Source organism: Peromyscus leucopus, chromosome 11, assembly GCF_004664715.2.
Source record: "Peromyscus leucopus breed LL Stock chromosome 11, UCI_PerLeu_2.1, whole genome shotgun sequence".
NCBI lineage: Eukaryota > Metazoa > Chordata > Mammalia > Rodentia > Cricetidae > Peromyscus > Peromyscus leucopus.
This window is the reverse complement of record NC_051072.1, coordinates 59,007,883-59,019,274: the sequence shown is the minus strand read 5'-3', so window position 1 is coordinate 59,019,274 and position 11,392 is coordinate 59,007,883. Positions and strand designations below refer to the sequence as shown.

At 37.4% G+C, this 11,392-nt stretch overlaps 1 protein-coding gene across 3 annotated transcripts in view; it reads right to left on the bottom strand.

Moving 5' to 3' along the window:
* Nucleotides 1–201: 201 nt before the first annotated feature.
* Vcan (versican) overlaps nucleotides 202–11,392 on the bottom strand; it is a 103,249-nt gene continuing 92,058 nt past the window's right edge. For all 3 annotated transcript variants that reach the window (XM_028854152.2, XM_028854149.2, XM_028854151.2), the window contains 3 exons: nucleotides 8,395–8,539; nucleotides 3,184–3,366; nucleotides 202–3,042 (listed from right to left, as the gene is read on the bottom strand). In XM_028854152.2, coding sequence (XP_028709985.1) covers nucleotides 2,915–3,042; nucleotides 3,184–3,366; nucleotides 8,395–8,539 — 456 coding nt within the window. In that variant the 3' untranslated portion in view covers nucleotides 202–2,914. The remainder of the gene's footprint in view (nucleotides 3,043–3,183; nucleotides 3,367–8,394; nucleotides 8,540–11,392) is intronic.

Below are 11,392 nucleotides of genomic sequence, written 5' to 3'. Positions count from 1 at the left end.
GTTCATGTTATTTTTCAGACAGCATCTCACTCTGCAGCAAAGGCTGGCCTCCAACTCATGGCAATCCTCCTGTCTTGGCCTCCTAAGTCCTGGAATTGCCATCATGCTTGGTTTGAGAATCTCATCTGTCCTGTGCAAGTCCAATTTCGTGTGTAGTTGGGATATCCCAGGAGAAAGATCTTAAAATAACTTGACACACTGTGGCTGTATGATATTTTTATTAAATGTGAGTATAATTGATTATTTTCCATAGTGTCAAAAAAGGTGCTGAGTAAAATGAGCCCACGGGCTGTATCCAATATAAAAACTTTTATATAGGCACAGATGTCAAACTTATTCTCTGCTGAATCTTCAGAGACTGTGACCATGCCTGCTACACAGTAGTGCTTAACAAGAACTGAAGGAATAAACCTTGAAGGAATCACTATGGATAGCTCAATGTATGAAAACTTGCTGGTTTGCATCATCTGATAATTGGATATGATCACTTAGTCTCTAAATTAAACTTCTAGGTATATAGTAGTCAGGAACAGTACATTTTAAGTTTCTCTTGAGTTTATTTCACAGGGTCTATAGATTATTTCCCTTCACTACACACTTTGTAACTTTGTACAAAGAACTTCACCTCTCAATGCCCGATTCTCCTTCCAAATGTCATGGTGGTCATCCCTGGCCTATTGTGAGGTCATCCATATGACCAGCTGGCTGGTTCACGAGAAAGTCGTCTCTAACTTAAGCTGTCACTTTCTAATCATAGCTCTTCCATATCGGAGATTCATGCATAGTGTGGACATAAGCACATTGCTAGACTCTGTAGCCATCTCTCTAATAAACAAAAAAGTAATCCACCCAGGGAATAAGTGTCCCCTGTGATGAAACCAGAACATAAAAAGTTTGGTGTGTATTAGGGTTTAAAGTTGGAAATAAACAGACAAGTCACAATATAGTAAAAGAAGGATTTTTAGGTTTCTTTGGTGAAACAAAAGCAGATATAAAAAGTTACAAAGATTTTAGATTTTCATTCACAAAAAAGTCATTCACATTTTACACTATACATGTTATAATATAAATACAGGGAAGGATTATGTGCATTGTAATGAAAAAGAAAAAAGTTCTAATAAGTCAACACAGTGGTTTCCTGTGCTCTAGAACACATAAGGATGGGCTACACTTACTGCAGAGACCCAGGATCTTGCTTAAGACACTGTATGCTTGTGAGCACAGTTATTTCTTCGAAGCCAAAGGCGGTTTCATGAGAAACTATCAACATAGGGCCACCCCAGTGTGATCTTTTTCCATTCTTTTCATTATTGAAAAATTACTTTGATCTCATGTGTAAATCATAAAATTTGTCTATATTTATGGGACACCCTATGATGGTTCCATGCTTGTATATATTATGTAATTTTAAAGTTTGGTTTCTGTTCACATTTTGTCATTTTTCTTAAAGTTGCCCTAAATGAACTTTGTGAAAAAGCCTTAAATGCCCTCTTTCCAATTTGATCTTTGAACCTAAAATATCTGGGTAATGATTCAATGTCGTCGTCTTCAGTGACCACTATCCAAATGCAGGGGACAAATGGGGTGGGCAGAGAGGAGCAAAAACTTTAACACATACACTCCACTTAACTGGAAGAAATACCCACACTGTTTCTACACTTACACTCTGTCTTGGAATGGGCAAACACCACTTACTGAAAGCTAAATGCTTTTCCATTCTCTGGTACAAACACTTGAAGCATTCTATTCATCACGTGATTGAATCAGGAACAGGGTACCTATATTATAAGGTTTCAAACTGTGAAGAAAGTATAAAAGCTAATGCTGAAAAATGACTAGCGTACTCTATTGATTTCAGGTCTTGGGGAAAATAACATCCAATAAATTAAATCCGTATGGCTTACTTCATTTATTCACGTGTGCTTCACAGCTGCAGCATTCATACATGAACATTCAAAAATTTTATAAAGGATTAAAATGGTTATATGTACAAAATGGAGGGTTTTTTTCTTTCTTTTTTTTTTCAGGAGTGTTGTTTTTTAAGAACCCCCCCACCCTCCACAACAAGGTATAAACCCTTGGTCTACATCTGTTCCAAATGCCTTAATCTGTTACCTTACCAGCGTTAGTGTTAAGAAAGCCATTATAAAGGAAACCTGATTGAGTTAATAATTAGCACTTTGACCCCTATAAAAAGTTCCAGGTCATAGAAAAGTCCTCCATTCGGGCCCTTCTTGTGAGTGAAGAAAAAGGGACGTGGCAAAGCAGGGTCACACCCCGGAGCTTTGAGTTTCTTCAGTCTCCCATCTGCCAGCATCAGCTTGGACAAGCTCGGCTCCTGACATGGATGCAGAGACCCAGAAGACTGCTGGCTGTCCAGGAAAGCCGTCCTCAAACTTGCCCACAGTCAATGGGCAGACAAAACCATTTCCAGCCTAAACAAACTATAGCAAAGCAGCCAAACCAATGATTAAAGACCTAGAAAGCTCCGTAATCATCATTAAATACGCCTGAACTCAGTGTGATGTTTTATTTTTATATACAGGATTAAAATCAACATTAAATCATCTTATTTACACGGCCATCGGTGCTGAAATTGCATTGTTTTTTTAAATAGTACAGTAGGCTGGCATACAGGCAACGGTCTGCCCTGAGGCAGAGAGAGAACTAAAGAAATTAGATAGGCTGGAAATGGGTACTTTCTTCACTCATTCGCTTTCATTTTATTCACTTTTTTTTTTCTTTTAATTCCATGTTTCATTGAAAATGCTTTAAGAGCACAGCAACCCCAAATGACCGGACGGCAGTCCCCAAATCCAAACCAACTGCTAATACTTCTTGAGGTGCTAGGAAAGGCACGGAAAGTCAGGACTTTGGCTGAAATGATGAAGCACGTGTTCGCCATTTTTGAGGATCAGCGCCTCGATTCCTGCCACGTCCGGCTCCAGCGATGCTCATGTTTTGAAGTGTTTATGGAATTGTCCTTTGCAGATGAGGAATTTTTAAAGTATTTCTTAGAATAAGTCCTTTGGTATGCAGATGCTACATGGAAGAAAACACACAAAGAAAACACAACAGTATTACTTGCTCCATACCCTACACTACCGATACCACCGCCACAAAATGAGTGTGCCTAGTATCTGTTAAAGCACGGTTGTCCGTTCTTTCTAAAGGACCACTTACGGTTCATGCAGGTTATTTTAGGCATAGCCCATCTCCCATTTCCTAGACACCGGATAGTTGGAAGGTGACGCTGAATGAAACCATCTTTGCAGTGATATCTAATCAAGGAGTTGATTTCATAACGTGGTTTCATCTTTCCAAAGGTCTTGGCATTTTCTACGACAGGGGGCTGGCCGCAAGCAACTAAGAAAAAAGGCAAATGGTGTTATTTCCAAGTAATCTAAGTATTTCAATTAGAGTAAGCATCAGAATCAATCTCGCTTCTATGTTTCTCCACTGCAATACCCCACAAACCTCAATCATATTCCTTTGCAAAAAGGCATTTATATAGAATGTAAACATTTGAAACAATTTAAAATGTTTAGGTTGAGGCTCTGGATGTAGATTTATCTCAGATCACGTCATTTTGAGTTGTGTTTTCATTACAATGCAATATCATTCAATGGCTATATGGTTATCTATCCATCTACAAAACCACCTTTCTGAACTATTTCCCAATTAAAAAGCACCCGTCTGACACCAGTGAGTAGCCTGCTGGCTCTGTCTTTCTTTTTTTTTTTTTTTTTTTTTCTGACTTTCTTCTGATCTCTCATCTTTTATCAACCATCTTGAGTTGGGGTAATGATATGTTTGCAAAAGTTAAGTACCCTCCCCTGGAAGAAGAAGGACAATCTTTAACCCAGTAATTTGACATATAGACACACACTATATGTGTATAAATAAAATGTATAAATAAAATGTCTGTTCCCACCTAGTCTAGACTGAAACAGGGAAGGGTGAATGAACAGGGTTCTTGCTTTGGGTTTGTTTCTCTGTCCGTTTGTTTGTTGTTTGAGACAGGATGTCATGTAGCCCAGGTTGACCCTGAATTCACTATGTAGTTAAGGATAACATTGAATCCCTGATCATTCTGCCTCTGCTTCCCACGTTGTCATGACAACCACACGGGTCTGCGCATGGTCTGTGCAGTTGTGGGGGGGCTGCACTTCCGCTTCCTGCCCATTAAGTAAGCGCTCTTTCTGCTGCATCCCCAGACCCTCAGGCCTTGGTTTCTTAATTAGCTTAACATACGTATTTAAATTCTTGTGAAAGGTAATAAGAGTGAAGCTTAAAATACTGTGCTGTATTTTAATTCACAGTGGAAAACTTTAACTGCTGACAGAGTAAACAATAAGTGGGAATGATAAGAAGTAGATGTAAGACATCTCACTATGTGTAAATCCAAGAAGATGAGAAAATCAGTCAACTGAATTTGTATTCACTCAGGTTTATTTGGCATGAGTACAATTATTTAAACTACTTTTTAAAGATTTATTTGTTTGTTTTATGTGCATCAGTGTTTTTCCTGCATGTGTGTCTGTGTGAGGGTGTGGGATGCCCTGGAACTGGAGTTACAGTTGTACACTGCCATGTGGGTGCTGGGAACCGAACCAGGGTCCTTTGATAGAGCAGCCAGTGGTCTTAACAGCTGCCATCTCTCCGGCCCCTATTTTAACTATTTTAAAGTGCTAACAACTATTATATTTTGCTATCTATCCCTAGTAGAGGTATAACAAGTATAATTCTTCCTAAATAATATTTCTGACTCCACTTTAACAGGTTCAACACCATGTGCTAATAACATATACTGTGACACCTCATAAAATAATATGACTCTTCAGTGGGAAAAGGATAACCAGAAATTGGGTGCTAAACTTCAAAATCTTAATATATTAAAAGTTTATAATTATTAAATTTGTTTACATACTAGAAGGCTGTTTATAAGTACATTGTTTTTCAATGACAAATTCAGGTTTAATTTAATAATTAGTTCTTCCAATTTCCTTCTGCTTTATCCAACTTGCACCTGCACCCTGCATTTACTATAATATTAAAAGTTATAATAGGTCCCAGATAATGGCCAGGATCAGGTAGACTGAGGCTACCGTGATACAGAAGATTAAAATAATCAACTAGGTAGTTGATTGTATGTGACCCTGTATTCTGTTGACAAATTAGAAGCTGAATTTATTTTTTCATTTTTAGGAAATAATTACATGATTTCCTCAAAACCATATGTAAAGGTCATAAAAAATCTAAAATAATCCAGTTGAATTTGATAGTGGCAAGGTTAAGAAAGTAGTCTGGAATTAGATCCAAACATAAAAACTTGATATTTGACAAGAACATGGCAGAGCAGGAAGAAAGGCAGTCTTCAAACATAGATGATCAGGTATTCATATGGCAAAATAGATTGGCTTCCCTACCTCATGGAACACATGGAAAGTCAGTTACAGGTAGCTTAAACACACAAACATAAATGCAAAGTTATAAAACATTCAGCAAACAATACCAATTATCTTTATGATTTTAGAGTTCATAAAGACTTTCTAAAACACAGAAAAGTTGAAATAATAAAGAAACATTAAAAAATTATGAATTATCTTCATCAAAAAATATAATATGAGAAGAAAGAAAACCACAAACTAGGAGAAGATATTTACAAATTATGTAACTATCAAGAGATTAAAAATAAGAATGTAATCAGAACCCCTACAAATCAAAACAGGAGAAAGGAACCAATTCCTAAAAATAAAGAAGTGGCATGAATTAAAAAATTAACTAAAGAAGATCCACATATAACCAATAAAAATATGAAAAATATATTCAATAAATATCCAAGAAAATGTAAATTAAATCACAAAGGATAATATTTCATACCCACCAGACTGGCCCCAAATTTCCCAAATTCAATAAATATCAACTGCTGGAGAAAAGGTGCCATGACAGGACCTCTCACACATGGCTGGTGGGACTGTGAGTTGCTACAAGTTTGGGATGTAATTTGCCGTTTGCTAGTAAATCTGATGGCACATAGGTCTTATGACTCAGCGTCTTCACTCCTGGAAATATGTCTTACAGAAAGTCATGAAAGTCTACCAAGAGCAAGTTTAGGGATATTGATAGGAATATCATTTATAACAGTAAAAACACTGACTGCAACACAGATGGTCCCTGGCAAGAGAACACATCAATAAAATGTAGTTGCATATAATAAGCCACTTACATAACAAAGGCAAGGATATGCAACTACATACATCCACATGCGCAAATCTCAACAAGACAGATTAGTAAAAAAAGCAAGGGTTAGACTACATATAATATAATTTTTCTTATATAAGTTTCAAAAAAATGCAAACAAATAACCTGTTGTTCTGGGATATTACAGGAAAAGGCAAGGGAACCAAGTCATTATCTCTCGCAGGAATTTTGATGAGGAAATAACAACAAGATGGTCCAAAGACAGCATGAAGCAAAGACATTCTTTTAAAAGTACCACTTTCCTATATAGTAAGCATCTGTTCTTAACTGTAGTTAATAATTAGAAGAACTACTTAGACAGGGAGGCTTAAAGGTGTATGAAGTATCTAAGAGACTATGTTTTAAAAAAACCTGTCAACATTGACATTATAAAGCTCTTCTAGAGCTGTGAAAAGGAATCCATTTTCTAATGAAGTATAGTTAGCATCTTTCAAAACTCGTTCCCCATTGAGAAATTTCAAATATAATTGTATTATGCATGTGAATCTTTCTTGGCTCTAGAAGTAAAGTTCTCAACCTGGAGCAAATTTTCCTTTCTGTCTCAACTGTACCCACCCCAGAGAATAGGACCATGTGTAGAGACTTTTGGTTGGCTCAGGGGCAGGGAGTATGGAGGCCAGAGAACCACTGGCATTCAGCACACAGCAGGCCAGGAGGATGATAAGTATTCTGGATTCCTGGACAGTCTGTTGCCATAAAGATAATACCCTGTTCAAAATGTCACCAGTGCTGCTGTGGAGAAACTACTATAGAACAAACTAGCTTGGGAGACAGCATGGTGAGACCACAAATGAAGAAAGCACGACACTGGGACCATTTGGAGGTCACAGAAGGCAAACATGACATTGGGAGAAAGACAAACAGTTTATTAAAGACTCATTATCCTGGAAAAAGGAAAACAGCAAACATCCGATTTGCTATTTTTACCAGTTCCATGTAGAAGTGCTGAGGAAATGCACAGGCAGGAAAGCTTCTTACGGAGGTAGTGCTTTGGGGGTAAGTTCTCCCTTGGGTGAGAGAACAGCAGAGAAGTCATGCACAGCAGTTGAGCTTCCTCTAAGACTGGGACTGTGTGTATGGTAATGTTCTTTCTCCTAATACAGCTTGTTATAGGTGTTAAAGTATTGCCTAGCAGGTTTATTGTACGGATGTGTGTGTGTGTGTGTGTGTGTGTGTGTGTGTGTGTGTGTTCTATTATTTTTAAATCAAAGAAACCAAATGAGTTCTCCTTTTTGCATTGGTAGTTTGTACTCATTCTTGAGGTGGGTCTTGGTTGGCCTAGGAAGCAGATATTCATACTTTAAAATCACTATCACAATCAGTGTTGAAATTCTTCCATTAACTATCCCCTTGCTTCAGGAAGGTCCTATACAGCTATACTCCATGCTACAGACACTGAAACATACTCATCAATGACAAACACAACATAAACTGAAAGTTCAGCTTTCTTGATAATTTGTTTTGCCCTGCTTAACATTAACCAAGCAGTTCTCATTCTGGAACTTCCTTTACGGATGCCTTTAATGTTTCTTGAGTGTTGACGGTATTTAATTACAATGGTAGAGCTAGTCGTTTTGTTCCATGGATTACAAGTAGAAAATTAACCTCTAAGAGAATGCTTAAAAATTCACATATTACAAAATGCCCATAAAGACCAAATAGTTAGTAGAAACAATGAATATTTTTGGTTGAAGACTGTAGTGAATACGAGCCTGCATCTCTCTCTGGGGGCATTTTCTCAGTTCTGCATCCTCAACCCATGAAAAACTTGAACAAGAGCCAAGTGCATCAGATCCTCTTATAAAGACAATAGTGACTCTTCCGTGATACATTGAATAGTATTGCTGGTAATGTCTTTAATATTCTCTTCACCAGAATAAAATATCTACAGGCTCTTGGCCAGCAGGTTTCCTGTATAAATGACACCTTTTTATCTTAAGCACCTGAAATCTAAAGTGAGGATGGTACTGAAAACAAACATTTTAATTCTATTGATGCAGCAAGATCTCCTTAGGCAACAAGAAAGGACAGACCACGTCTAATTTGCACCCCCAAGGGTGAAACCCTCCCTCCCTGACATCTGCAGCTGGTTAAGATGCAGATGTAGTACCCTGCAGTAGCAGTCCTTACCTGTTCCCTTCTTGCAGGTGTAGGTGAGATGGTAATTGCAGGGAACATCATTCCACTGGCCTTTCTCATGCCAAATGATCACAACACAGTCTTCTCCCGAGGAAAAGAAACTGTCTGGCTGGTTGGGTCTCCAGTTCTCATATTGCTGTGAAAGTTGAGAGAGAAGATCAACACTCCACAGTCAGAGGGTAACATGAGCTCTCCAGTGGCTATCTGATTGGAATGGACTCAATAATTGCTGTTCAACCACAGAACTGATACTATTTTCATTGTGAATACTTTCAAACCCTTATGGGAAATACATATATCTCAAAGACTTGGTTTAAAAAAATAGCTATTTTTTTTTTTGTCAATAAAATGTCCTTGAAAATTTTTGGTCTAGTTAAACCAGATTCCTAAACATGCTATGTGCCCTCATTTAATAAATTTCATCATTTTATTATTAAATGTACTAACAGTATAAAGGAAATAGACAAAATTTTCACAATATCTCTCTTAATTGTTTTTTAGACTGTGCGCATATACGTTCTTGTGTAGTTGTAATTTTTTAATGCAATAGAAATAGGTTTTTCCTTATTTTCTAACTATAAAAAAGTTTTTCATTTAATGCAAATGCTTTTATCCACATCCACTAGTTGAGTTTGCAAAATTTGCAATTTATTTGTGTTTATCTGATATGCCTGTGTTCATGATTTTTTTTCAACATTCCAGAATCACTGTGACTGTGTTTAGTTTATTGTTCTTATTTAGACCAAACAGTCAAGTTTTGCTTTCTGTCCTAATCTTTTACTAGGAACATTTATTAAATGTATGCATATTAACATTAGTGATATGTTTTCAAAATGCATCAAATTATAAATATGTTACTTGTTCAAAGTGTTCAAATATTTATTTGAATGGTTTTCTGCTACCTTTGCATTTATGTTTTTAATAATATCTGTTGCTGATCTCTTTCTCTACACACACACACACACACACACACACACACACACACGCACGCACGCACGCACGCACGTGCACGCACACGCATAGGCACGCGCAAGGTACTTTATCCCTCTATCATAGTGTTATATACCATTTATTTAACATCAATACTGGATAAAGATTTCTAGATACTTGATACTGATTACTTCTTATAATAATTTGAGACAGTTGATAACGAGAGCCTCAGAAATCCCTGAAATAAGTTCCTTTCCTACCTTAAAATGTTGCCTCCATGGAAGTGAACAATTATATGAAACACACATACATGCCTGCAGAGAGAGAGAGAGAGAGAGAGAGAGAGAGAGAGAGAGAGAGAGAGAGAGAGAAGAGGGAGAGGAGGGAGAAAGAAGGAGGGGGGAGAGAGACAGAGAAGATAACCATGCCATGAAAAATTCAGGATTCCAGCCTTCCACAGGAGAAGGTGTCTGGGTCCCAGTCCTGGCTGTGTTCCTGGCTTGCCCTACAATATAGCAAAGTTTGAATTCCCCATCTTTGAAATGAGCAGGTTGCCAACTTTCCCAGATTTTGATTGAAGTGGCACTTAAGGGATATGAGTTTTTGCCCAAGGACTGGTATTTTGTACACAATTGTACTAATTGTGTGTTTAAATAATAATACAAATGGCATACCAAACCCATGATTTTGCCAGTATTCCATCATTTTTATTTCTCTTTAAATTTATTACAATTTTTAAAAGGCAATATAAAGAAAAATGGGTAGAGAATAAAATTTATTTGTGGATGATGTAAAACTGAAAGTGTGTAGGTATTGTTGGGAAAAATGGGGTGCTGGTGAAGTGATTCATTGGATAAAGGTGCTTCCTACCTAGGCTGATGGCCTGTATTTGATCCTCAGAACGCACACTGTAGAAAGAAAGAATTGACTCCGCTAGGTTGTTCTCCATCTTCCACAAGTATGCCGCTGTCTACACACGGGCACATGAACATACATACTAAGTGAAGAAATGTAAAGAGGAGGTAGGAAGATGTCCACAGAGGACCCGAGTTCAGTTCCCACACCCACATCAGGCAGCTGACAGTCTCCTGTAATTCCAGCTCCACGGGAGCTGCTGCCGGCCTCCTGAGGCACCTGCTCTCACCTACGCATATGCAGAGACAGACAGACCTACACCTATACTTAACTTAAACTAGTAAAAATAAATACATTTTAAAGAAATATAAAGAAAAAAAGAAAAGCACTCCTCATGACTGCCGGACTATAATTAAAAGGCCATTTCCTAGACCTTGGGTTTTCTTAATATGAATGTGTTATGAGTTCTTCTTTCCTGTCTTTCTGGCTCAGCTTGAGTATTGCTCCCTCCCTGCAGCCTGTGCTGAGCTTTACCTACTGAAGGGTCTTACTATGTGACTCGGCAGTAAGATTCATCCATGTGTAGCAGTGTAAGGGCAGTGCTAAGAAGCCCCAGAACATGGTAGCAAGTGCAGGCTCTGATACACAGAACAACCAGACGACGACAGCTGGCCACACACACATCTTTCAGTCTTTCCCTGAAGTCAGTTTTAAATGCATCTTTGGTTTGAAATTGAGTAAAGATTTTTACTTAGGAAACATAGTCAGAACAAAATGGAAGAATACAAACCATCATTCTGAATTTAGAGTATATGACAAAATCTTTCCTTTACTTAATCCCACCAGTAGCTGTTTTTATTACCATAAACATGCATATTTCAGACCTATTTTACTTTCAAATGTCAATTTTTTTGGTTTGGATGCTTATAGTGTTTTTTTAATCAAATGTTTCTTTTTAGTTTTTAATCTTCAGAAAGCATTAGTTTTAGTTAGAGAATCTTCCAGGAAATATTTCTTTACTTATGAGATAATTTTGAGTACCAAAAAGCCCTACACTAAAAACAGTGGAAGTTTTGCTACTATGACAGAGAAGGACTATAATTTTTCTTCTCACAAAAGAAAAAATGATTTTAAGAACTTTTAAAAATTGTCAACTTCTGCAGTTTTGAGAAAGTAATTTGTAAGTAAAGTGGCCCAAAGTTTT